The sequence below is a fragment of the Vipera berus genome (genome assembly GCF_964194415.1).
Source record: "Vipera berus genome assembly, chromosome: 2".
In the NCBI taxonomy this organism is placed as follows: Eukaryota; Metazoa; Chordata; class Lepidosauria; order Squamata; family Viperidae; genus Vipera; species Vipera berus.
Window position 1 is genome coordinate 289,829,359 of NC_138203.1, and position 27,983 is coordinate 289,857,341.

Sequence of the window (27,983 nt, forward strand, 5' to 3'; positions counted from 1 at the left end):
CCTTTTACCTTCATGTATCACCATCAACCCAACTGGAATCTCCCATCTAAACCTTATATCTCGTTGCTTGAGCTCTTGCACAAGAAATGTAAAATCCTTCCTTTTCCTTAAGATCTTTGGAGGGATTTCTTTTAGAACCAAGACTTCTTGATCAGCAATCACAACTTTAGCATCATAGGCAGCTTGTATAACTTCATCTCTAATTTCCCTTTTTGCAAAGTAAACCACCACATCTCTAGGCAGCTTTCTCTGTCTAGCAATCCATGAATTCACACGAAACACTTTGTCCATACCTCCTCTTATTTCAGATGCTGGCTGATTCAATACCACTTCAAGAGCCTCAGAAACCAGCTGCTTTAAATCCTCCTTAGTATTCTCTTTCAAGCCTCTAATTCTAACAGCAAAACTGCATCTGGTAATATTGAGCAAGACTCAGTTCTGTTTCCATTTTATCTCTTAAATCTTCATTCTCCAATACTTTTGCTTCTAATATGGCATTCTTTTGAGTCAAATCTTCCACTTTTTCATCCAAATCTTCCACACATTCCGCCACTTTATGCACTGAAGACAAAATGTCTACCTTCATCACACTAAACTTCTGTTCCATCCTCTCTTCCATTCTCTCCTCCAGCTTCTCCAATTTCTCCTCCATCTGCGCAAATTTATCACCCATTGATTCCAAAATTACCTGGGCATGTTTTTCAAGAGCATCTCGTAAATCCTTCGGTGTCAATACATCAGGAGGATGCAACGCCTGCAATGATGATTTTTGCACCGGAGAAGTTCCACCGCTCCGAAGAGTTTTAGGGGGAGGTTTAGCCGCCAACTTTTACTTTCAATTATGACGCAGTTTCACTTTAGATTTAAAAAGTCCATCAAGCTCGAGAGTAGAATAAAATAATCCTCTTCACCTTTTCCTCTTGTACCGCTCTGCCTGCTCTTATTAATCCATAGTCCTTCCTTCAGGCAGGGGTGGTCGCAGACGCCTGGCTCTGCTCCAAGAACTCCGGAGCAGAGACGCTGACCAGCTGGGAGTAACCCAGGCTACGGGGGAGTTCGATCCTCCAGCCGCCCAAGCTCCAAGCTCAGGCGGCCTCGGAGAACTCGACCCCTACCTGGGGCCTCACCCCCTCCTCTTCTCCCGAGGAGGGGGCTTCAAATTCGCCCGAACAGCTGATCGGCGCTGTTTCGGGCGAAAATCACTCAGCTGAGCCGCGGGCAGCCCGGGAAGGCTGTCTCCGGCGCCGCGCAGCCACCGGAAGACTTTTGTGCTAAGAAAAAGCTGCAGCAATTTGGCTTCTCCACGGCAAAGAAACTTGGCGGGATCATTTCCAGGCTGCCTCCATTTCTTTAGAGGCTGTTTTTTTCTTTTTTAATGGAAGAATTGGAGAATTAAATCACACCTTGTCACTTTTGTGTGTGTGTGTTTGTGTGTGTGTGTGTGTGTGTGTGGAGATGCTGACTAAACCTCTTGGCACCATAGTGTGCGATGGAGTGGTATATAAGTCTAACCGCTGGTGCTGTTTTTTGGGGGGGCTTGAGACGGGGGAAGAAGAGGAGAAACTCACCTGCAGGGTGAGACCCCCCCTCCTTCTGGTGGGGGTCTCCTTACCCCCCTTCGATTCCATGGATCCGGGCCAGCGACCCCACCAGCACCAAAGGAGGGACCCCAACAGAGCCCATGGATGCTCCCCACCAGCGCCCCCAAAGAGGGGAGAGAGAGACGCGCCCACCCCCAGAGGCGGAATGGGGGGGTCTGGATTAAGAGGCGGGGCTGTTTTCCTCCAACTTTACAAATGCAGCAAAAGAAAGTCCGCCCTCCCCTCCGGAGCTGGCATGAAACGCCCACCTAAAATGCAGCCCCCCCGACCCCCCACTGAAGGGATTCCCCCCACCCCCACCCCACTTTCTCCGCTTCTCTCTCTGCGCCGAACTCTCTCCTCCATCGGGCGAAGTCAAGGGAGTCTCTGCCCGGAGACCGATGACGCTGCAGAAGGGAGAGTTCCCATTGGTCCCTCCGCTTTCCTGGGCCCTCCCTATTCCGAAGTCCGAGGAAACCGCCCCCTCCCCCCAAGCCAGACCCCCCGATTCCGCCTCTGGGCTGGGAGCCTCCGCGTCTCTCTCCCCTCCCTTTGGGGGCGCTTGTGGGGAGCATCCATGGGCTCCGTTGGGGTCCCCCTTTTGTTGCTGGTGGGGGCGCTGGCCCGGATCCCCGGAAGCGAAGCGGGGAAGGAGACCCCCGGTAAGGAGGGGGCTGGGCGGGGGGGTAAGAGGGTGAGAGGGGCCGTCAGTGCTCCTTGGGGCGAAGAATGGGGCTGGGACCCCAGAAGTGGGGAAAGGGGTGGAGAGCAAGAGAGGCGGGAGCCTGCAGGAGCCTCGATCTCCGCGTGGTCTCCGCCCCCTCCCTCAGAAGGACGGAGAGGGGTCGCGGGAAGGCAGCCGAGGTGGGATAAGAGGCAGTTGGACCCCCTCTCTCACTCCCCCCCCCGTGGCTGGGTGGGAGGGGGACCTTGCGGACCCCGAATTAGCGCCTGAGCCCCGAGGTTTCTTGCGCCGAAAGAGGAAGGAGACGGAAAGCGAAAGCGAAAGGGGGAAACTGAGGCACTTTCAGAGCTGAATCCACAAAGGCCAGCAAAGAGTGTAAGAAAAAAGACGCTTTTTGGCAAAAGGGTTTTTGCAACCTCAGTTTTTCTTCTGAATCTCCATTTTTTAAGGGGGGGGGGAAAGAGTTGAGCTGGATTCCTTCTGGGGGGAGACTCTGAATTTGGAGAGGAGACCCAGAAACCCCCCCCCCATATCCCCCTATTGCTGAATCGGGACCTGGAGGGGAGGGGGGAACTGAGGGAGAAGGATATTCGGGGGGGCGTCTGAATTGCTCCCCTAAATTGGCTCCCCAAAACTCTCCCTCTAGTGAGGGGGTCTGGAGCCCCTCCCTTTCAGACGGTCTTGGGGGGCTGCAGGGGGCTCTATTTGGGCTGGGGGGGGACAGGAAAGAAGCCTGGAAACGCATCCAGAGGCAGCTTGTGGGGCTGAAGATGGGAGCGAGGGGAGGAAAAGGGAAGGTGGGGCTGGAAGGGGGGGAGAGCCCAGGAGCATGGGTGTGGGTATCCTTATTGTGCTCCCAAAAGGAAGAGGGAGAGAGAGAAGCATGGATATTACTTTCCTTCCATCCCAGAGGGGGTGTCCCTCCGGAGCTGGCAAGAAACGCCCCCCTAAAATGCAGCCCCCCCCCCAGACTGAAGGGATTCCCCTCCCCCAACTTTCTCCGCTTCTCTCTCGGCTTCGCACTATCTCCTCTTGTGGATGAACTCAGGCAGACTCTGCCCGGAGACCGATGACGCTGCAAAAGGGAGAATTCCCATTGGTCCCCCCGCTTTCCTGGGCCCTCCCAGTTACAAAGTCCGAGGAAACCGCCCCCTCCCCCCAAGCCAGACCCCCTCCCCCATTCCGCCTCTGGGCTGGGACCCCAGAAGTGGGAGAAGGGGTCGAGGGCAAGAGAGGCGGGAGATTGCAGGAGCCTGGATCTCCGCGTGGCCTCCACCCGTCCCTCGCAACATTTCTCCCCGCAGGACGGAGAGGGAGCCCCCCCTTCCTTAATTGTGGCCAAGATGGGGCGGGGGTCGCGGGAAGGCAGCCCAGGTGGGATAAGAGGCCGCCGGGCCTCTCTCTCTGTCCCCCCCTCCCGTGGCTGGGTGGGAGGGGGATCTTGCGGACCCCGAATTAGCACCTGAGCCCCGAAGTTTCTTGCACCGAAAGAGGAAGGAGACGGAAAGCGAAAGCGAAAGGGGGAAACTGAGGCAATTTTAGAGCTGAATACATAAATGCCATCAAAGGTATAAGAAAAAGACGCTTTTTGGCAAAAGGGTTTTTGCAACCTCAGTTTTTCTTCTGAATTTTTTTAAAGGGAAGGGAGGAGTTGAGCTTGGATTCCTTCTGGGGGGAGACTCTGAATTTGGGGAGGAGACCCAGAACCCCCCACCACATATTCACCTTGAGATTCAAGGTGCTGGTGATGACATATAAAGCCCTACATGCCATGGGTCCGGATTACCTACGGGAGCCTCTACTGCCGGAGTCAACTTCCCTCCGTCCTGTACGTTCCCACAGAGAGGGCCTCCTCAGGGTACCACCGGTCAGAGAATGTCGGCTGGTGACCCCCAGGGGGAGGTCCTTCTCTGTGGGCGCGCCAGTCCTTTGGAACCGCTTACCGGCTGAACTCCGGATGGCCCCCGACCTTCGCTCCTTCCGGCGTGATCTAAAAACGTATCTATTCGAACAAGCCGGCCTGGTCTGATGGGTTTGGGGTTTTAACATTGTTTTTAACTAACTTACTACATTGGGCACAATCATTTAACTTTAAATCTTGTATCCTGTATTCTTATTTTTATTGCCCTGTACACCGCCCTGAGTCCTTTGGGAGAAGGGCGGTATATAAATCAAATAAATAAATAAATAAATAAATAAATAAATAAATAAATAAATAAATAAATAAATAAATAAATAAATAAATATTCCCCCATTGCTGAATTAGGAACTGGAGGGGAGGGGGAAACTGAGGGAGAAGGATATTCGGGGGGGATGTCTGAATTGCTCCCCTAAATTGGCTCCCCAAAACTATCCCTTTAACGAAGGGGGCTGGAGCCCCTCCCTTTCAGATGGTCTTGGGGGGCTTCAGGGGGACAGGAAAGAGGGCTGAACCCCCAAATCACACAAAGGCAGCTAGTAGGAGGGACGTTGCGGGGGGAAAGAAAATTTGGGGTATATCTAGGGAATCTGGGGGTTCCCTTCTCCCCAGGATCCCCAGCCCCCCTAGGCCATCTAGGTCAAACTTGAGCAGCCCTCCCTGAACAGAGGGGGGAGGGAAAGGACCCCCCCATCTCCTGCCTCCAACAGGGTCCTTTCAGCAGCCCCAGGAAGGATCCCCACCCCATTGCCCCCCAATTCAGGGGACCCAGAGGGCCCAGATAAACCCCTGGGGGTCCTAACGCCCCTCAGAGAACCAGGGACCGACTTTCAAAATGACCCCAAAGAATATCAGTCTTTCCACCCTCCACCATTCAGTCAGAACTGAGGAAGCTTCTGGGATGAGAAGCGAAACGTCTTCAAGGGAAAACCCAGGAAATTCCTGCTCCCTTTGGGAAAAGCCCCTTTGGGCCAAGCGAGACCCGGAGGGGGAGACTCTCCGGAGAGACCCCCGGCTCCCCCCGGCCCTTCCGAAGTCTCCCCAGACCCAGCCTGGACTCCTGAGGGCTGGCCTTAAGGGAGCTTAAAGGGGCATCTAGTTCACCCCTGCAGGCAGAAAGAGAAAGGGAGACTGCGGTGGAGAGTCATGGGGGGGGGCACAAAACGAAGTCCACACACATCCTGAAGGCCCCCCTGAAGTTGCAGCCCCCAAGAGTGAAAATCTTCCCCTCCCTCGCCTTCTCTGCTTCTCTTGGGAGGGATATTGGGGGGGGTCTGAGTTGCTCCTCCAACCCCCCCCCCTTTAGTGAAGGGGGCTGGAACCCCTCCCTTTCAGGTGGCCTTGGGGGGCTGCAGGGGGGGTCTATTTGGGAGGGGGAGAGAAGAGAGGCCTCGAAAAGCGTCCAAAGGCAGCTTGTGGGGCTGAAGATGGGGTGGGGGAGGGGAAAGGGAAGGCGGGGCTTGAAGGCGGGGGGGGGAGAGCCCAGGAGCATGGGTGTGGGTATCCTTCTTGTGAACCCCCCACCCTTCCCTTGTGCTCCCAAAAGGAAGAGAGAAGCATGGGTATTATTTTCCCTGAAGCCCAGAGGGGGCGTCTGTTCCCCCCCATATTTCCTGCAGGTTTTGGGGGGGCAAAGAGACCCCCCCGGGATCCAGCGTTCCCTGCAGACAGAGGGACTTCTGCCTGCCTTTTCCCACCCTGGGGAGATGGAAGCTCTTTCCCCTCTCCCCCATTTTCCTCCCCCCTCCAGACCCCCCACCAAGGGGGAATCCCGCTGGGACAGACGGTTCCCCGTCCCTCCTCCAGGGGGCGCCTTCCGGCAGTCCCTCCCCCTCCCCACGTGGGCCCCTCCTGACGCCCCTCTCCCCCCCTCCTCCTCCCCGCAGCCCATTTCCTCCACCAGACTAAGGGCGAGTGCCGCTTCCTCAACGGGACGCAGCAGGTGCGGTTCCTGTACAGCCAGTTCTACGACCGGGAGGAGTTTCTCCGCTTCGACAGCGCCCGCGGGGAGTACGAGGCCGTCACGGCGTTGGGGAAGGAGGCTGCGGAGTATTGGAACAGGGATAAGCGCAAACTGCAGTACATGAAGACCCAAGTGGATTCCGTCTGCCGACACAACTACGAGGGTCTCCAGAGAAATTCCGTGATTGGCCGGAGAGGTGAGTGGGGGAGGGGGATTTCCATGGTGGGGGAGAATGCGGAGACTCCCCCCCGTTTCATTTCATTGATTAGGGATCTCCCAGATAAAGATTTGCCCATTATTTATTCTCTGCTCTCCGATCTAGGAAATTTCCTCGTTGGTATTTATTGACATTTGTTGATCCTCCTAAGCCGCCCCCCTCCCTCCCTCAAAGCGGGGGTCTGCATGGGGTAGGATTATAACATCACCCCTAAATAAAAATGTGTAAAAAATAAATTACCCTTAAAACGTTAGAAATTCTACAAGGATGACAATGAAACATGCAAAAGGAGGGAAGAAATATATTCCTCTACTTTCGTCCCACGATCTTCCTTCTCTTCCCGAGGTCCCAAAAAATTCTTTCCAGAATATTATACAAAATATTATATTTTTCTGGGGGGGGGGAGGAATCCAGCAAGGTCTCTCTCTTGCCCAGTAGGTAGATAGATTTCAATATAATCCGTATCCTATATAATATTTCAATATATTTTATATGAATAAATCAATAATATTTATTAATTGACTTATCAACTTTTTTTTTAAAGGATTCTATTGAATTTTATAGGGTTAGGGATAAAATAGGATGGGGTTAGGGATTAGGGTTTAGGGTGGGGATGGGATCAACATTGGGACTATCCCCCAATAACATTTTCTATCTATGGCAAACAGGCAATTGTCCGGGTAGCTATGTTCAATTAACAATAGTTAAAATTGTTAGATGTTTAGTGCCAGCCATTGGCAGTTCCCCAAAAGGGTCATCAGATGGAGGCAAAGAGGTTTCTTTGCTTCCACTGATGAGCCAAGGGTCCCAGACCCACAGCCCCATTGGCAAGAGAGTTTTATGGTCAAGGAGGGGCCAAGACCCCCCATAAATACCTCTGCACGAGGGGCTGCTCTTTGTTCTCCATTCCTACTTCTCCATTCCTACTTCTTGTTCTGCTTCTACTCCTAGTTAGTTTAGTCATGTAATCCTAGCTTGTTTTGTTTTATTTTATTTCTCTCTCACATGCAGGCATGAATGCTTTCATGCCAAGTATTTCTCTCTCTTTGATCTATCATGAATAAAACTAATATGATTACATCTCTGCGTGATGCCTTTGCTTGGAAGCTCCTTTAACGATTCATTGTTAGAAAACCTCACAAGTTGGTAGCAGAGAGGATGGTTTAAAGGAAAGCTTTCAAGCTTGCAGAAGATTTGAAACTGAAATGGATGGCCGTAGATCCCAGATTGTCACCAGGAGTCATCAATCAAAGATGCCTACATCCAAGACTTCAGTCCCTGAAGCAACCTCAGCTGCAGATGAAAACGCGGACGGCCTTCATTCCGTCAGAGGATCCAGCAGAGCGTCCAGGACCCCTTCACATGCCTCTCTACAACTGAACGCCACAGAGAAGAGCATACAAGGATTACAGACTGTCCAAGGCTGCTCAGATGCTGCAGAGACGGACCTGGCTGAGACCAAACGCCGCGTGAGTAAACTGACTGCACAGGAACGTGAAGAGCTGCTTAAAGAGAGCCTTGCAATGCAGGAGGAGGGAGGGGCAGCCCAGGGAACAGCTCAGAAAGCCTTAGAACCCCTGGTGAGCCTCTCCCTAGAGACCACGAGGCTTCCAAATATGGCACCCGCCTCCCTTAGTGACCCTGGGACCCCAAGGCTTTTGGCGCGAACCCGCCTTCCCAGCTGTGAGCTACAGCTTCCTGGGGCAAGCGGAAACAAGATGGCTCCGCCCATGTGGTCTGGCACAGGAAACAAGATGGCTCCGCCCACGTGGTCTGGAACAGGAAACAAGATGGCGGCCCCCACTAAATCTAACAAAGACTTGATTTTTTTAAGTCTGGAAAGCCAGCACTCCCTGGCATCCAACCAAAATAGCCATCAATCCCTGGCATACAGCAGAAATGACATGCAATTCCTGACACCCGACCAAGACAGCATGCATATTCCTGATTTCTCCCCCCCGCAAAGCCTAAAGTGCTATGATGACAATGAGATTGAGATCTGCCCAGCCGATATTGATACAAATACAAATGCAATTAAAACGGCCATCCAAGTCCTGACTACGGCCCTGGGGGCCAAGCAGACGTTGGGGGTGCCCCCCCCCAAGGCCTCCCATCCTCTCCCCAGGGCCCAACTGCCGGGGGAAATCCAGCCTGCAGCCTCCCAACAATCAATCCCTGCGGCCTCCCACCTTCTCTTCAGGTCTTCATGACCAGCGAGGGCAAAGAGAAACAGACAATGATGAAAATCCATGTGCTTGCAGCAACAAGAAAGGGATGCCGGCCGGCAAATCTGGGCTCCACCCCCCCAATGCCTCATGGGAAGAAGGTGTCATTACGTAAGACTCAATACCCGTACCAACTAGTACATGTTGATTTGGTTGGGCCTTTCACACCATCCCTAGGAAAGAAAAAGTATTTTCTCACTGCCGTTGATGATTTTTCACGATACGGCCACGTGTATACCCTCACAGAAAAATCTGAAGCCTTTGACACCATAAAGTCGCTGTACAACTTCGTAGAGACCCAGTACAAGACCAAGATCGCACAATTGCAGAGCGATCGCGGGGCTGAGTTCATGTCTCAGAAGTTCCAGGACTGGGTAAGGCGTAAGGGCATCCGCCATTTTCTTACTGCACCATTCACCCCTTCGCAAAATGGTGTAGCTGAGAAAAGGAATGGAATCCTGCAAACCATGATGCGTAGTCTGATTGCAGATGCTAATGTCGCAGAATCATACTGGGGGGAGGCAATTCATTATGCCAATTACACCTTAAACCGCACCTGGAGCAGTGTTGTGAACCAGACCCCATATTTCCTGGTTCACGGTAGGAAACCAAACCTGGGACATTTGCGTGTGTTTGGTTCCTACGCATGGGTGCACATCCCCAAGCAGCTGCGGAAGAAGGGGAGATCTGTTTCCCAGAGACTAAGGTTCTTGGGCTATGCTCCTGGCTCCAAGGCCTATCGTTTCCTGGGAAAAGGGGGCAGGCCTGTGACTTCCCAATCTGCCTCTTTCGAAGAGGATTCCAATTGGACCCAGATCCACTCAAATGATCTGAGCCCATATGCCAACCGACCCAGCAAGGACACACCGACCGCGACATCGCCAGAGGCGACCTCGTACCCTGCCACCGACGAAAGTGAGGAACAAGACGAAGATGCGTCCAGTCCCATGGAGGAAGACACACCGTCTTCACCCCCAGCGACACCTCAGAGACCCGCGGAAGAAAAGAGCGGTGAGTGGCAGAAGGTAAGGAGGTCAAAGCGGTCCAACAAAGGGGTCCCGCCAAAGAGAATTGACATTGGCCACATCGCGTCTGTCAACAGCGTTGTGGTCACCCCAAAATCCTTCTCTGACATCCAGGAGCTGCCCATCGAGGAGCAGGAGAGATGGCAGCTCGCGATGGAGAAGGAAATGCAGAGCTTAAAACAACTCAAGGTCTTCACCCCCCAGCAACCTCCAAAGGAGAGGAAAGTCATTGGCACAAGGTGGGTTTACAAGGCCAAACCACTTGCCAATGGTCTCTACCTGTATAAGGCCCGTTTGGTAGCCCAGGGCTTCGCTCAACGTTATATGGAGGACTACTCGGAGACTTACTCTCCAACCGTCCGGGCAGAGAGCGTCAAGGCCGCCCTCGTGACTGCAGCCGCTCTGGGAGAAGAAGTCTTCCAATTTGACATCCAGACGGCTTACCTCCACGCCAACTTGGACCGGCAGATCTACGTGAAGGCTCCTCCTGGCTACCAGCAAGAAGGGGGAAATACATGGTTGCTTCACAAAGGGTTATATGGTCTTAAGCAGTCAGGGAAATTATGGTATGACTGTCTTAGAAAGAGTTTAGAATGAGTTGGTTTCTCAGAATCTCATGCAGATCAATGTGTTTTCACACGCAATTCCAAGGGAACCACAGAACGGGTGTTAGTTTATGTGGACGACCTATTATATGTAGGGCCTAACAAGGAAAGGTGTGATGAATTTGCCAAGGCCCTGGAAGAAAAGTTTACTCTGAAGTCTTTGGGGCGGGTTGACAAGTACTTGGGTGTGCATATTTTGGCCACTAAAGGGGGGTTCGCTCTATCTCAAAAAGAAAAGATAGAGGAATTACTGGCCAAATGCAAAATGACAGAATCTAATCCTACGCATAGCCCAATGCAAACCGACTTTTACAACCACACCCATAAGGACGGTCCTGAGTTCACAGATAACACGCTTTACAGATCTGTGATTGGCTCCTTGCTATACATCAGCAATTGGAGCAGACCTGACATAGCTTTAGCTGTGAATCTATTGTCCAGGCATGTGGAACACCCAAAGGAATTCCACTGGACGGCTGTCAAAAGGGTGCTTAGATACCTAAAGGGCACAGCTGATGCCCTCCTTATGCTAGAACCAGAGAAGGGGAAGACGGCCCAGCTCTCCGCTTACTCAGACGCAGACTGGGCTGGCGACACCAAAAGTAGACGGAGCACTTCTGATTTCCTCATATTGCTAAATGGCTGCCCAATACATTGGCATGTTAGGCAGCAAAAATTTATTTCTTGCTCCACGGCCGAGGCTGAATATGCCAGCCTGTCAGACACGGCCAATGATTTGACTTGGTTCAATGAGCTGATAACAAGCATCTGGGCATCTCCCCCTCTGCCCATCCAAATTCTAGAGGACAACACTGCCGCAATTGCAATCTCGGAGGCTTATGCAGTAGGCTCCAGATCTCGCCATATAGACATACGCTATAAAAATGTCAGACAGCTTACCAAAAGGGGTTTTATACATGTTGAGCACTGTAACACAGCTGACCAGATAGCTGATCTGTTTACCAAGCCTGTTCCCGTTGACCGGCACAACCTTCTGTGTAAGCGTTTGTGTTTGGCCTTCTGAATGTTTTTATGCATGTCCATGACACCTGCTCACCCCTTACATGCATTCACTGGTCCCTGTCATTGGCTGGCAAGAAGGGGAATTGTTAGATGTTTAGTGCCAGCCATTGGCAGTTCCCCAAAAGGGTCATCAGATGGAGGCAAAGAGGTTTCTTTGCTTCCACTGATGAGCCAAGGGTCCCAGACCCACAGACCCATTGGCGAGAGAGTTTTATGGTCAAGGAGGGGCCAAGACCCCCCATAAATACCTCTGCACGAGGGGCTGCTTTTTGTTCTCCATTCCTAGTTCTTGTTCTGCTTCTACTCCTAGTTAGTTTAGTCATGTAATCCTAGCTTGTTTTGTTTTATTTTATTTCTCTCTCACATGCAGGCATGAATGCTTTCATGCCAAGTATTTCTCTCTCTTTGATCTATCTTGAATAAAACTAATATGATTACATCTCTGCGTGATGCCTTTGCTTGGAAGCTCCTTTAACGATTCATTGTGAGAAAACCTCACAAATATAGTAATAGATATCTGTAGAGAATGTAATAAACGATAATAAAAAACAGTATCAGTTAGTCAATACATTTCATTCTTCCTACTGATATATACTGCTCAAAAAAATAAAGGGAACACTTAAACAACACAATGTACTGTATTTATTTATTTTATTATTGGGACTTATATGCCGCCCTATCTCCCGAAGGACTCAGGGTGGCTAACAACAATAACATACAATAAATACAGAAGTTAAGGTAAAATTAAAATTAAAGGCCTCTGTACAATAAATTAAAATAAAAATAAACATAAATTAAAAATTAGAGTTAAAAAATTAAAAACATAATTAAAAATCAGGTCAGCCTGATGGAAAAGAAGTGTTTTGAGGCCGCGGCGAAAGGACCGGAGACGCGGGGCCATCCGAAGCTCAGGGGGGAGCTGGTTCCACAGGGCTGGGGCTCCCACCGAGAAGGCCCTCCCCCCGGGGGTCGCCAGCCGACATTGTCTAGCCGACGGTACCCTGAGGAGGCCTTCTCTGTGTGAGCGCACTGGGCAATGGGATTTCGTTCCTGGCAGCAGACGGTCCTGCAAGTATCCCGGGCCTAATCCATGTAGGGCTTTAAAGGTAAGTACCAGCACCTTAAATCTCACCCGGAGGACAACCGGTCACCAATGCAGCTCACGCAGGAGGGGTGTGATATGGGAGTATCGGGGTGCTCCCATCACATTTAATAGTAGGATGTCTTATTTTCTGTTCCCTTTATTTTTTTTGAGCAGTATATATTCAAGATAACATATATCACATTCATTTCTCGCTACTTCATTTTCCTAACCGTTGGTAAAAATGATCCCATGTTCTATAATAAACTGAATCTTCTTTCTCTTTAATCTCTAACGTCAATCTATCCATTTCTCCACATTCTAAGATTTTCTTAGTTAAAACCTCTTCAGTTGATAAGTTTTCATTTTTCCAGCATTGGGCAAATGCTATTCTCGCTGCTGTCAGTACATGCAATATTAAATATTCATTCTCCTTCTCATAATTAGGTCCTAATATTCCTAACAAAACCAATTCTGGCTTAAATTCTATCTGTCTTTAGTCATCTTTTCCAACCATGTCTGTGTTTTGACCCCAAACCTTTTTGCTTTAAGGCCTGTCCACCAGATGTGATAGTAAGTACCTGGCCTTTGCTTACATTTCCAGAAATTATTTGAAGTGTTTTAAAACATTTTCGCTAATCTTACTGGTGTCATATGCCATCTATAAAACATTTTATACAAGTTTCCTTTATCTGAGACTGCTTTAGTCGATCTGATATTTCTATCCCAGAGTTTCTGCCAGTCTTCCAAGTCTGTAGAATATCCACAGTTTTTTGCCCAAGTTATCATTGTTTCTTTCACTTGTTCTTCTTCCATCTTTAAATTGAGCAGAAATCTATAGAGTTTCCTAATCAAGTTTTCATCTGTTTTTAACAATCTTTGATTGAATCCTGTCTGTTCTTTATGGAATTCTGTTCTCTTTATCTCTTTTGAATGTGCAAATATGGCCACCATGCTAAATCAATACCTTGTCGCTGTAAATCTTGTCCATCTTTCAATTTCCCTCCGTTATCCAAGATATCTTAATAAGTCAACGACTTTGTCATAATGAATTAAATTTGGGTAAGCAAAAGCTTCCATTGTTGAAAGCCATTCAGGTAGCTTCGTATAGATTTTCTTCTTTATTCTTTCCCATCTCAAAGAAGTAGATTCCTTGTAAGGTGGCTTTGAAAGTATCTGAGTGTTTTATTCCTCCCATATCAACTTTTAAAACCATCTCTCTCTCTCCCAGAGGGACTTTGCATGGCACACAGATAAAATATAAAAAACCCCAAAATAGTATATATAATTTAAGATTTAAAAGGCAAGGATGATTAAAATCCAATGATAAAAAATTATTAAAAGTGGGGAGGGCTTCGGGACGCTGACCGGCCCCACAGCTGCCTCCTCCTCTGCGCCCCCCAAGCGAAGCCCCAGACCCCATTTTCACCCCCTTTCTGGAATGGGGGGGCTCCCTTCCCCTCTGGGGCCTTTGGGATTTTAGGATAAAAAATGAAAAATAAAAAAGGTCTGGAAAAGGGAATTAGCAAAGGCTCTTTTGTCTGCTCTGCCCTGTCCATCTTTTAGTCCTTTTTATTCTTTATTCAGAGTCGTTTGTTCATCCAGTTTTGTGGGTCTGGGAGAAAAGCCCCCTTGAGACCCCCTGTTTGGTCACAGACTCGGCTTCACCTGCAGCCGAATCGCTTCTCTCGTCCTACCTGGGAAGGTTCCTCATTTGGGGGCAAAGATTCAAAAAACACCCACAAACAGCAGAACTGAATTTCGGGGATTCCTTCGGCCCTGAAGCCTCAGATTGTTTAGTTCCCTGTTCCAGATTCCTGGCAAATTGCCTACGTTTCTTGTTCTAGTTTTATTTGTTTATATTTTGAAAAAACTTATATATTTCTATCAACTGATATGGTTTCATTGTGCAAAAGCAATGTTTCATCTGCAGTTGTTGCCATTTGTTGTTGCCGGGGTCTGCAAAAATAACACGCTACCAAAGAATTAAATGAGATCTTTGTTCCACAGGAGGAAAACCGCCAGATCCCAAGAGAAAAAGGCATTTTACGGGGAGACGCTGGGAATTTGCTCCTTCCGGAAATTATGGAATATTTAAGGGGAACCAATGCAGATTTTGTTCTCTGCATGTTCAGTCTGGAATTCATTCTTACACCTAAATTCTTCCCTGCAAACCCAGGAGGATAATTCACTGTTCATAAAAAAAATCCCGACCAGATCCCAGGATTGAATTGCAAATAACCAAACCTTTAAAAATTGCATATTCTTAAACATGATATAATTAGCTGTTCGTAAGAGAATCCCTCAAGGGAGAAAAACGTGGTTAGCAAAAGGTCTCTGAGCTGGAGTGGATCTATGAAAGTAGTTATAGTGTTTACCTTTTTTTAATGAAAATTATCAGCCCTTTTGATCAGTGACGTCATCAAAGTAAAGAAACCCACGTGGTGTTGATTACGTCAGCAGATCATGGCCCTACGCGGAAGTAACCGCCCTATTTTCAGATAAGGCGTCTTGAACCGAACCCCATCAATAAGTCCAGGCAGTCAAGCCTCTGGGTACGTGATTAGCTTCACCCTAGACTAATTCTATCGACATTCAAAACAAATGGAATAAGCTAAATAAAGTAAATAATGAACAGAGGCCTCTGCTTTTGGGAAACAAGCCCTACTTTGGGGAGCTGTGAAATAATAATAATAAAAAATGCTTTTTATTTCTAATCATTCTAACCTAATGATGCTTTTAATTTTTGTGGAGTTTTAAAAGTCAGCGCCTCAAAAGCAGGGAAAAAGGGAGGCCCTAAAAGGATTTGTTTTTCCATCTTCCAGGATCCCCTTTAATTTCTTGCTGCAATTTGCTTTGGAAATGACTTCAAACAAATAATATTTTCAGGAGTGAAAAGGGATCTTGGTCTGAACTAACCAACTTGGTCTCCCTTTCTCGGCCGTCTTTGTGTCTCCCCCGTGTCCCTCCTCCCCCTCCTCCCCTCCAGCCAGGCCCACCGTCTCCATCTCCTCCACCAAGCTGGACCCCGCTTCCCCCCACACCATCCTCCTCTGCACCACGAGGGGCTTCTACCCCGTGGAGATCGAGGTCCGCTGGCTGAAGAACGGGCGGCCGGAGGAGGAGGGCGTGGCCTTCGGGGAGGAGCTCCAGAACGGAGACTGGACCTACCAGCTCCAGGTAATGCTGGAGACCCAGCCCCAGCGGGGGGACGTCTACACCTGCCAGGTGGGGCACGCCAGCCTGGAGGCCCCCATCACCGTCCAGTGGGGTGAGCCCCTCCCCTCTGTCCCCTCCTGCTCTGGGGACCCCTTCCTGCCCTGAGACGGGGGGAGAAACTCTCCCTGTGGGGGGAGCCGGGATGGACCCTCCTGGGGGGGGAAGCTGGCCCTGATCCTCCTGCTCAGGGGAGCCTCCTTCTCCTTCCCCAGAGCCCCGATCCTCCAACTTGGCCAGAAGCAAACTCTGGACGGGGATTATGGGGGCCCTGATCGGGGTGATCTTCTTTGCCACGGGGCTCTCCCTCTACCTGAAGACCAAGAAAGGTGAGTCTGGGGGCTGCATGAGAGGTTGGGGGGAGGGAACCATCCAGGGGGGGACCTCTCAGATGGCAAGGAGGCTCCCTTGGAAATTTGCATGGGAAATTCTGTTCTTTGAGGGTCTGCTGTATAAGTGAGCATCCTGCAACCTATTATGGGCTATCGATGGGGAGGGGGAGCCCCTGAGTCCTCCAGCCCATGAGAGGTTCTGATTGGCTCTTTTTCTCCTTCCAGCAATTCCCATCCAGCCACCTGCAGGTGAGTTTCTCCTCAAGTTGTAGATGTTACTTTAACATTCGTTAATTGTTCCTTTTTTTAAAAAAAAATGTATCTGAACAAAACCTCCTTGCTGTGGATAACAGAATTTTTGGAAATTTTGGGCAGCGTTTCCTTACAGAGACCGGAAAATGCATTGGAATCAAAAACAAATACAGACACACCACAAATAGCAAAATATTGACCAGGTTTTTTCCAACATGGTGGTGGTGGGGAGGACTCCTCTTTTGATTAACTGCCCCAGTTAAGTCATTTGGGGAAAATTCCATAAGTCCCCAGAAATGAATTGCTGGTCCTTTGCATCCTTTCCCTCCCTGAAATGGGGGTGGGGGTGGGAGATTCTCCCTCATTCTGCCCCTGCCTATCAACCACCCCCCTGCAGTGTGGGTCTGTCTTGGGGGGGCTGATAGAGAGGAATAATAAGTTATTTACACTGAAGGTTTCTCTTTATATTCTCATTTTCTCCCCTTCTCTTTTTCTCTACAGCCCTCATGAATTAATCCTGCCGTCCTTCCTGCTTCCTGATGGGAAAGGAAATTCTTTTTTTCCTCAGTAGCTGATGAATTTCTGGCTTTTTTGCAACCTTTGAAAAATGGAGGCTCAAGATTTTAGATTAGGGAGAGGAGGAGAATGGCAGCCTGGAGCTTCTCCTGCTGAGAGGCCCCCTCATCTTTCTTTCAGGGCCTCCCTTTCTTCGGAGGGAGGGGTGGAGACCATCTAGACTGACCCCGGGGACTCTGGGCCTGCCTGTCATTCCAGACACCCAAATCTCTCCCTGCTTTGAATCCACAGCAGCTTCATCTGCATCACTCTTCCTCCGAATCCCTTCCCTTTGCTGTAAACGAATAAACATTGTAGGAAAACCCTGGAATTCCTCCTTCCTTCCTCTTCCTCCTTCTCTTTCCTGCCCCTCTGAGGGGGTCCACCATTCTCCCCTCGCCCTCCCCAGATTGAGGCCTCCACTGCCTCAGCCTTGGGTCCCAAGCCAGAACGGGCTCGGGAGGAGGATGGGGAGATCCAGGGAGCTTCGGGGCGGGGGGGGGGCATTAAGGAGAAAATGGTGCAAACTGAACTCTCCAAAAATATTGGTGTCTCAGGACACCCCTGCATCCACAACACACAGACACACACAGAGAACCCTCCCCAAGAAGCAGCAGAGGAGGCAGTGGGGGGCTGGGGGGGAGGTGGGGGGCTTCAATCACCCCAGAGGCCTTTTCCAGGACTGCCCACCTGGCCCCACTGCTGCCCCCACAGCCCTTCGTGCCTTTGGGCCCAAAGCCCCCTCCCTCTGGGCAGGAGAGACGTGGAGAACAAGGATTCTTCCACAGTTTTAGGGGCCCCCGCCGCTTCATGTCCTGGGTGGAAGACTCGATCCTAAGTCCACAGGATTTATGTTGCCATACTTTCCCCCTCCTGTTCTGGGGGGAAGACCCTCCCCATCCCCCTGCTCCAAGTCTCCCATCAGGGTCTTTCTCCCAATGCAACTGAGCCCCTCCCCTTTCATGCTGGTCCCCCTTTTCCTCTCTTCCCTTCCCTCTTTTCCACCCATCAGAGCCCCCCCCCTTAGAGAGCCGAGTCTCCCCGTAACGTCTGAAGGGGGAGAATTGGAGCCTTTGGGACCTTTGGGCCTCCAGGGATGTTTCTCCAGCCCTCCGTCGTTTCTTCCCTGGGCTGTCCGGGGTCTACTCGGGGGTCAGGAGGGGCCCCTCAGCCTATTCCTCGGGGTGGCAGAGGTCCGAGGGGTCGCCCCACTCGGAGACTCAGCAATCGGGCGGAGCCAGACAGTCCTTGAGCTGCCCTGGGGAAGAATCCTGGCTTGTTGCCTGCTGGATCAGGGCTGGTTTCTCGGTTCCGCTTCAGGGGAGCCCAGCGCTTCGGGCCGGGGGGGCGGGGGGGAAGCGAAACTCCAGCACTTCTCCAGCTGTTGGGGGTTGGAGAAACACACAAAGGTCTTCTCTGTGTTTGTGTGTGTGGGGGGATGTTGAGGGCTGTGGGGGGCCAGGAAGAACCCAAGAGAAAATCCAAATCTCGCTGGGGAGACATGAAAAGAGGAGAGGAGTTCTGCTCTGATCAGAGGCTGCCTGGATCTGGGACCCCCTTTGTGCGACTTTGTGTGTACACAACTGTGGTGTGGTGGGGGGAGACCCTCCCCTCCCTCCCCCCTCCTGCTCTGGGGACCCCCTCCTGCCCGGAGAGTTTCTCCTCAAGTGATAAATGTCTCTCTTAACGTTCCTTGATTCTTCCTTTTTTTTAAAAAAATGTGCCTGAACAAAACCTCCTTGCTGTGGATATGACAGATTTTTCATATTATGGGCCAAAAAGAACTCGGGCACAAAACAAGTGACTTACAACCATTTTTCACACTTAACGACCGTCGCAGCCTCCCCGCGGTCACCACGTGATCAAAATTCAGACACCTGGCAACTGACTGGTATTAATGACGGTGGCAGAGTCCCGGGGCCTTCACCTGACCCCCATTTGGCACCTTCTGACAAGCAAACCTCCCTGGGGAAGCTGGATTCACTTAACAACAGTTACTCAATTAACGACGGCACAGGTTCACTTAACGACTGTGGCCGGAAAGATCATAAAATGGGACTCAAATTCACTTAACTAGCGACCAAAATGTTGGGTTCCATTGCGGTTGTAAATTGAGGGCTATTTGTATGAACTAGGATAGGATAGGATAGGATAGGATAGGATAGGATAGGATAGGATAGGATAGGATAGGATAAATTGATTGAAGAATAGAATAGAACAAATTGATTGACTGAAAAGCCGAAGAGCCAGCGCTTGTCCGAGGACGTCTCCGTGGTCATGTGGCCGGCATGACTACACGCCAAAGGCGCACGGAACGCTGTTACCTTCCCACCGTAGCGGTCCCTATTTTTCTACTTGCATTTTTACGTGCTTTCGAACTGCTAGGTTGGCAGAATCTGGGACGAGTAACAGGCGCTCACTCTGCTACGTGGCACTCGGGATTCGACCCGCCAAACTGCCGACCTTCTGATCGACAAGCTCAGCGTCCTAACCCACTGAGCCACCGCGTCCCTTTCAGGATAGGATAGGATAGGATAGGATAAATTGACTGAAGAATAGAATAGGATAGGATAGAATAGATTGAAGAATAGAATAGATAGAATGGAATAGAATTAAATAATATTAATAGAATAGAATAGAATAGAATAGAATAGAATAGAATAGAATAGAATAGAATAGAATAGAATAGAATAGAATAGAATAGAATAGAATAATAGAATAGAATCTAGGATAGGATAGGATAGGATAGGATAGGATAGGATAAATTGATTGAAAAATAGAATAGAACAAATTGATTGATTGAAAGATAGAATAGAATAGAATAAATTGATTGAAGAATAGACTAGAGTAGAAAGTAGTATAGAATAGAATAGAATATAGGATAGGATAAGATTTGGTAGTATAGGATAGGATAGAATAGAATAAATTGATTGATTGAAGAATAGAATAGAACAAAAGGGGTTTTGGGGAGGAGGGCAGGGCCTTCCTGGTGGGGCTCCCCCCATTGATCCCCCCCTCTCTCCCACAGAGCTGGTCTTCCCCCCCCCCATGGCCAACGTCTTCTATGCCAGGAAAGTCTTCAGCCTGGACTTCCTGCTCAGGCCCAAGGGGGCCACCAGGAAGATGCCCCCTCGCCCCCCCCCACCCAGGAGCCCCCAGCCCAGAGAGACGGACATCTGTGCCCCCTTCCCAAAGATCAAAGCCACCGGCAGGGGGGGACTCTGGAGGGGGGGCCACGCATGGCGCTTTGATGGGCCAGGACCGGCCCCCCACCCTGGACACAAAGTGGGGGGCAGCAGCATCCCGGGCCCTGCAAGAGTCTGGGGGTCTCCGCTGTCCCAGAGGGAGGGGGCCTCGGAGTGTGGGGCAGCCCTGGGGCTGAGCAGGCAGTCCTGGAAATGGCCTCAGGTGACTCCTTCGCTGCTGCCCCTTTAAGAAGAGTTTCTCTTTGTGTGTGTGTGTGTGTGTGTGTGTGTGTGTGTGTGTGTTTGTACACACTGTCAGAATCCATTTATATCATATTCATAAATGGAATGTTTCAAACATATCCCATGGATTCTGCCATCTCCCGAAGAGAAGAGGACAGATGTGTATTGAACCGGCATTAGGCATTTCAAAGGAAAGGAGAAGCCTTTTGAACTGGGGAAACAAAAGGGGGGGCTAGCATCTGGCTTTTGTCACGGTAGACAGCAATAAACAAAAGGGTCCTAACTTCCTTTTTCCCACGAGATGGATGATACGAGAGGAAGGATGGGGGGACTGACCAAATGGGGATTAAGGGGGGTTAAACCGGGAACTCTTTATAAGGATTTACATCGTGGAACCATTAAGCCCTGTCTCATTTCCTACAACCGAGCATGCCATAGTAAAGATTTCTTTTGGACTAAGATTTGGCTCCAAGAGTTTTTGTCTTCCTAAGACGTGGTTTGGGGTGGGTCCTGACATTAGACAGGGCTTGCAACGAAAGTCAACCCGGGAAGAAGAACCTTACCGGGGGACTTTGCAAATAAATATGATGTCTGACGATGAAGCAAGAAGGGAAGGAAGCCCCACGGAGAAGGAGCCTTCCTCCCAGCCGAACTCCCAGAAACATTGGGAAGCTGAAGCATCATATTCCTCCTGGGAGGAAACAGCGGAGCAGCACGAACAAAAACCCCGGTGGTCGATGGGCGTTGGAAGGAAAAGTGAGTGGGAAAAGGCTTCGAGAGAAGTGACCCTGAGACGGAGCGACCACCAACCGGAATGGAAACAAGAGATGGAGAACTCCCTGCACGCCAGTGAGGAAGAGCGGATTCTGGAAAAAGCTATTGACTTGATGAAAACAACCCTGAGCTCACTAAGGGAGGAGAGAGCTGGAAACCACAACACCTGGGGTCGCAACTGGAGGGGTAACGGAAGGGATCCAACACCTGAAACCCCAGGGCCGTCCAATGGAACAGGAGCCGCTGACTCAGCGGTACCCACCCCCCCCAGACCCACAGACGGGGATCGAGATGAGGAGCGATACACTCCGCGGCGCAGACAACGATCCAGCCAAAGATTCCCACCCCTGGAAGCAAAATTCAAGGGGGAGCCATCACGACTGGGATTTTTCCTAACCCAAGTCCTCAGCTACATGGAAGAGTACGGACGGGACATCCCCAGTGACAAAACACGCATCCGAATTGTGCAATCTGCCCTGGACGGGACGGCCGCAGACTGGGTGGTGAACCTGCATGACTCCAACGCCCCAGAACTCAACGACTTCAACCGATTCATGTCATCCTTGAGGCGACGATTCGAGAACCCTTTGGCTGACCGGAAGGCCCGGGAGAGAATCAAGACGGTGAGGCAGGGCAGGAGAACAGTGGCCGAATATACCCAAGAATTCCGAGCCATCGCCAGCAAGCTGAACTGGCCAGAAGACATCCTCCTCAGCCATTTCAAAGACAGTCTAAACTACGACCTGTATGACGCTTGCCTGCCTCGGGGAGACCCCTACCATCTCGATGACTGGTATGTCCTGGCAGAGGAAGTGGAAATAGACCTATTGAAAAGACAACGCAGAGGAAAACCATGGGGCCGCCCGCCACTCGAGCAAACACGTGAGGGGGAAAACCCACCGGCCACGGCTAAAAAATCAAAGGGATGTTTCAATTGCGGGAGAGAGGGCCACCGTGCTGCAGAATGTCGTTCGAAAGCCCCTCCACGCAAAACAGAGGCACCATCTTCCAAAAAGCTGGGGAAGTCTCAAGGCAACCCAAAAGAATCTTCCATGAAGGGGACAGAGGCTGTAGAGTCCACAATTTCTGCCAAAACCTGGGATTGGACTCCGGCCTACACTGCAGGGACGGTGGACACCTCGGAAGACAGCTCAGAGGGAGAACCTTTGGTAAGTGGACCTCTTCCATCCATACTTAAGACAGTGACTATATTAGCTTCCTCTGCACCAAAAGCCAATGAAATAAAAGCTCTGATAGACTCTGGCTGCATCCGCTGCCTCATCAGCCCAACGCTGGTGGAGGAACTGAGCATCCCAGTGAGGAGGCTAAAACAACCAATCTCCTTCAGTCAATTAGACGGGTCTATAGCAGGGGGGGGACCAGCTACCCTAGCCACTCTACCACTCCACATGTCCCTGGGGTCCCATGAGGAAGACATAACATTTATAGTGGCCCCAGGCATGGCATGCCCAATGATTTTAGGACTGGAATGGCTGAAGAAATGGAACCCCGGGATAAACTGGAGGACTGCAGAACTCAACTTCCCAAAAGGGGAACAGGAAAACGTAAAACCCCCAAACACCCCCCCCAACCCAGAGGGAGGAAAAAGCAGCAGTGGGGGAAGAGAAGGGGCTAACAGAGATACCGGAGGAATACAGGGACCTGGCTGAGGTTTTCAGTGAGGAAAGAGCAGATGAGCTCCCCCCCCACCGCCCCACAGACTGCACCATAGAATTCAAACCTGGGGCAAAACTCCCAAAACCCAGGATGTATGCCATGAGCCCAAGGGAAATGGCAGAAATGGAAAGATTCATAAAGAAAAACTTAGAAAGAGGATTTATTGAGCCCGCCAAACCCAAAGTAGCCGCCCCGGTTCTGTTCAGGGAGAAGAAGGATGGGTCGTTTCGTTTGGTTGTGGATTACCGAAACCTAAATACAATTAGTGAATGTAATCTATACCCCCTTCCCCTAATGAAGGATATGCTATCCCACCTATCGAAAGGAAAGATTTTTACCAAACTAGACCTGAGGGAAGCATACTACCGTATTAGGATTAAGGAAGGAGACGAATGGAAAACTGCATTCAACTGCCCAATGGGGTGCTATCAATTCAAAGTATTGCCATTTGGACTGCAAGGGGCCCCCGCAGTCTTTATGCAATTAATTAATGACGTACTGAGAGAGCACCTATATAAGGGGGTCCTGGTTTACCTCGATGACATCCTTATCTTCACAGAAACCAAAGAGGAACATATCAAACTAGTCAGAGCAGTCCTGAAGAAATTGCGAGCTGCCCATTTATATGCTAAATTATCGAAGTGTGAATTTCATCAGGAAAAAATCGACTACCTGGGATATCGCATATCCCCAGAGGGCATCGAAATGGACCCAGAGAAGGTCAGGGCAGTACTAGAGTGGGCACCCCCCCGCACACGGAAGCAATTGCAAAGTTTCCTGGGGTTTGCAAATTTCTACCGCCAATTCATCCCTGCATTTGGCCAAATAGCCATGCCCCTCACAAATTTGTTGAAAACGAAGGGGGGGTCACCCGTGAAACCCAGCCAGCCTCTAAAATGGTCAATGGAATGTCAAGCAGCATTTGAGAGGCTAAAGAGACTCTTTTCTGCGGAACCTGTACTTAAACACCCAGATCCCAACAAACCTTTTGTAATACAGGCAGATGCGAGCGACGTAGCAGTCGGAGCCGTATTACTACAAGAAAATGATGAGGGGGCGTTGCAACCTTGCGCATATACATCCAGGAAACTTACAGAAACTGAACAACGATGGCCAATATGGGAGAAGGAAGCATTCTCATTAAGGTGGTCAATATTAACTTGGCGTCAATTTTTGGAAGGAAATAAAATACCTTTCCAAGTCTGGACTGACCACAAAAATTTAGAAGCACTAAAAACGCCCAGGAAGCTCACTCCTAAGCAAGCCCGCTGGTCCCAACACTTTCACCGATTCAATTTCACTCTCAAACACTTACCGGGGGGAAAGAACTTCCTGGCAGATGCATTATCCCGCATGCCCCAATATAACAGCACAAGAGTTACTGACTTTAAACCACTTATACCGGAACAACAACTGGCAGCACCAGTCACCACCAGGGCACAAGAAAAAATGAAGCCGAAGGTAGATAGCCAAACTGGAATAGAATTCAGGAAATCTTTGGAAAGTGATGAATGGTTCCAGAAAAATAAACATGTGTGCACAATTAAAGATGGACTGCCATGGGTGGGGGAGAAGCTATATATACCTGCCACACAGAGAATCAATTTCATGCAACTGTGCCATGATACAAAATCAGCAGGACACTTTGGCTTTGTAAAAACCTTACACTTAACTAAAAGGCAATTTTGGTGGCCATCTATGAAAAAGGACATAGAAAGCTATGTGGGTAGTTGTCAAATTTGTGCAATGGCCAAGAGGTTACAAGGGAAATCGCCAGGACTGTTACAACCAGTGGCGAATCCCTCAGCCCCATGGAAAGAAATAGCCATGGATTTTATTGTGGAACTACCAGAAAGCAACGGAAACACCGTTATCTGGACTGTTACTGATCTGTTCTCTAAGCAAGTCCATTTCATACCTTGCCCAAAAATTCCAACTGCAAAAGCATTAGCAAAACTTTTTGTACAACATATTTACAGATTGCATGGGGCACCACAACGCATCATATCTGACAGGGGGGTGCAATTTACCTCAGCATTCTGGAAGGAATTTTTATCTCTGTTAGGAACTACCCAAGGACTGACATCTAGTCATCACCCTCAGGGTAATGGGCAAGCGGAAAGGGCTAACTCTGTACTTGAGCAATATTTAAGATGTTATGTACATTTTCAGCAGAACAATTGGACAGACCTGCTGCCTTTCGCAGAAGTGGCATATAACAACGCAATTCACTCCAGCACAGGTTACACTCCTTTTCAAGTAGCCACAGGCCAGAGCTTCAACCCCATACCTGATCTAACTCCAAAAGAACCGGTAATTCCTGAACTAAAGGAATGGATTGCTCAGTTACAATACACCTGGCCTATTGTCAGAAAAGCATTAACAGAGGCTAGATTAGCACACAAGACACAGGCAGACAAGAAAAGATCTGATCCCACACCGTTCAAGGTGGGAGAGATGGTATATCTGTCTACAAAATACCTTAAGTCTCTCCAACCCTGTAAAAAACTAGGACCAAAATACATTGGACCTTTTCCAATTAAAAGAATCATAAACCCAGTAACAGTTGAATTAGAACTACCTAAAAATCTTAGACGAATACTGTGAGGTGTTCTCACGAGTGAATCGTTAAAGGTGCTTCCAAGCAAGAGCATCACGCAGAGATGCAATCATATTAGCTTTATTCATGATAGATCAAAGAGAAAGAAATACTTGGCATGAAAGCATTCATGCCTGCATGTGAGAGAGAAATAAAATAAAAGCAAACAAGCTAGCATTACATGACTAAAACAAGAGAAGGACTAAGAGCTAGGAGTAGAGTTAGAACTAGAAACTAGAACAAAGAGCAGCCCCTCGTGCAGAGGTATTTATGGGGGGTCTTGGTCCCTCCCTGACCATAAAACTTTCTCGCCAATGGGGCTGTCGGGTCCGAGACCCTTGGCTCATCAGTGGAAGCAAAGAAGCCTCTTTGCCTCCATCTGATGACCCTTTTGGGAAACTGCCAATGGCTGGCACTAAACATCTAACAATTCCCCTTCTTGCCAGCCAATGACAGGGACCAGTGAATGTATGTAAGGGGCGAGCAGGTGTCATAGACATGCATAAAAACATTCAGAAGGCCAAACACAAACGCTTACACAGAAGGTTGTGCCGGTCAATGGGAACAGGTTTGGTAAACAGATCAGCTATCTGGTCAGCTGTATTACAGTGCTCAACATGTATAAAACCCTCTTTCGCAAGGTGCCTGACATTTTTATAGCGTATGTCTATGTGGCGAGATCTAGATCCTACTGCATAAGCGCCCGAGATTGCAATTGCGGCGGTGTTGTCCTCTAGAATTTGGATGGGCAGAGGAGGAGATGCAATCCTGCAATCTCCCGCCTCTCTTGCCCTCGACCCCTTTTCCCACTTCTGGGGTCCCAGCCCCATTCTTCGCCACCAGAAACACTGAGGGCCCCTCCCCTCCCCCGCCGAGCCCCCTCCTTACCGGGGGTCTCCTTCCCCGCTTCTCTTCCGGGGATCCGGGCCAGCGCCCCCACCAGCAACAAAAGGGGGACCCCAACGGAGCCCATGGATGCTCCCCACAAGCGCCCCGAAAGGGAGGGGAGAGAGACGCGGAGGCTCCCAGCCCAGAGGCGGAATCGGGGGGTCTGGCTTGGGGGGAGGGGGCGGTTTCCTCGGACTTCGGGATTGGGAGGGGCCAGGAAAGCGGAGGGACCAATGGGAATTCTCCCTTCTGCATCGTCATCGGTCTCCGGGCAGAGTCTGCCTGAGTTCATCCACAAGAGGAGATAGTGCGAAGCCGAGAGGGAAGCGGAGAAAGTTGGGGGAGGGGAATCCCTTCAGTCTGGGGGGGCTGCATTTTAGGGGGGCATTTCCTGCCAGCTCCGGAGGGGAGAAGAAGCGGCAATCGATCTTCCTCTGGTACAGGAAATGGGTTGTGGGGAGGGGGAGGGGGAGGAGAAAGAGGGGCAGAAGGGACTCCCGGTGTCAGAATCCATTGATATCCATTGAGGGGATCCTAACCAAATGGAGTTTTGAGGGGAGGGGGTTGAACCGGGAACGCTTATATAGATTTGAAATGTGACTCAAGACCAGATCCTGTCTCATATCTCCACAACCAATCCTATCCTTAGTAAACGTTTTCCTTTTGGACAACTCGGCTCCAAGAGTCCTTATTTCCTAAGATGTGGATTGGGCTGGGTCCTGACGCCGGGGCCCATGGTTCCCAGCCTCTCCCAGAGAAGGGACACAGGCTTGTCAGAGGAGGGGAGGGAAACCTGCCGCAAGAGGCTACCGGAAGGCGCCCCCTGGAGGAGGTATGGGGAACTGTCGTTCCCAACGGCTAATCCTCCTTGGTGGGGGTCGGGGGAGGGGAGGAAAATGAGGGAGAGGAAGAGACTCCTGAGAGACCCCCTCCATCTTCCCAGGGTGGAAAAAGGCAGGCAGAAGTTCAGCTGGTCCAGCACTGGGTCTAACTGTCTGCAAGGAATGTGGGATCCCGGTGGGGACTCTTTGTCCCCCCCCCAAAATGGCAAGAAATATGGGGGGAGGTAAGAGACGCCCCCCTCTGGGCTGGAAGGGAAGTAATATCCGTGCTTCTCTCTCCCTCTCCCTTTCGGGGGACATAAGGGCTGGAGGGTCACAATAAGGATACCCACACCCATGCTCCTGGGCTCTCCCCCCTTCCAGCCCCTCCTTCCCTTTTCCTCTTCCTCCCCTCGCTCCCCTCTTCAGCCCCACAAGCTGCCTTTGGATGCTTTTCGAGGCCTCTTTCCTGTCCCCCACCCAAATAGAGCCCCCTGCAGCCCCCCAAGACGGTCTGAAAGGGAGGGGCTGCAGCCCCCTTCACTAAAGGGAGAGTTTTGGAGAGCCAATTTAGGGGAGCAATTCAGACCCCCCCCCGAATATCCTTCTCCCTCAGTTCCCCCTCCCTTCCAGATCCCGATTCAGCAATGGGGGGATATGGGGTGGGGGGTTCTGGATCTCCTCCCCAAATTCAGAGTCTCCCCCCAGAAGGAATCCAGCTCAACTCTTCCCTCCCCTTAAAAAAAATTCAGAAGAAAAACTGAGGTTGCAAAATCCCTTTTGCCAAAAAGCGTCTTTTTCTTATACATTTGATGGCATTTGTGGATTCAGGTCTGAAAATGCCTCAGTTTCCCCCTTTCGCTTTCCGTCTCCTTCCTCTTTCGGTGCCAGAAACTTCGGGGCTCAGGAGCTAATCCGGGGTCCGCAAGGTCCCCCCTCCCTCCCAGCCACGGGGGGGGGGACAGAGATAGGGGGTCCGGCTGCCTCTTATCCCACTCGGCTGCCTTCCGGCGACCCCCGCCCACCTCGCCCGAAAGCAGGGAGGGGGGGCTCCCTCTCCGTCCTACGGGGAGAAATGCTGCGAGGGAGGGGTGGAGACCACGCGGAGATCCAGGCTCC

General features: G+C 50.3%; 1 protein-coding gene across 1 annotated transcript; it reads left to right on the top strand.

Moving 5' to 3' along the window:
• Window positions 1–2,096: 2,096 nt before the first annotated feature.
• Window positions 2,097–16,993, top strand: LOC308664679 (rano class II histocompatibility antigen, A beta chain-like). The gene is made up of 6 exons (XM_081322119.1): window positions 2,097–2,242; window positions 6,070–6,342; window positions 15,312–15,593; window positions 15,754–15,867; window positions 16,096–16,119; window positions 16,624–16,993. Exons 1-6 carry the CDS (start codon window positions 2,158–2,160, stop codon window positions 16,635–16,637), a joined length of 792 nt encoding a protein of 263 aa, XP_081178245.1. The 5' UTR covers window positions 2,097–2,157; the 3' UTR covers window positions 16,638–16,993.
• The last annotated feature ends 10,990 nt before the right edge of the window (window positions 16,994–27,983 follow it).

Coding starts and splice junctions, on each gene's coding strand:
- LOC308664679 (XM_081322119.1), top strand. CDS start 2,158: ATGGGCTCCGTTGGGGTCCCCCTTTTGTTGCTGGTGGGGGCGCTGGCC. Junction 6,343..15,311: donor TTCCGTGATTGGCCGGAGAG/GTGAGTGGGGGA, acceptor CCTCCCCTCCAG/CCAGGCCCACCGTCTCCATC. Junction 15,868..16,095: donor CTACCTGAAGACCAAGAAAG/GTGAGTCTGGGG, acceptor TTCTCCTTCCAG/CAATTCCCATCCAGCCACCT.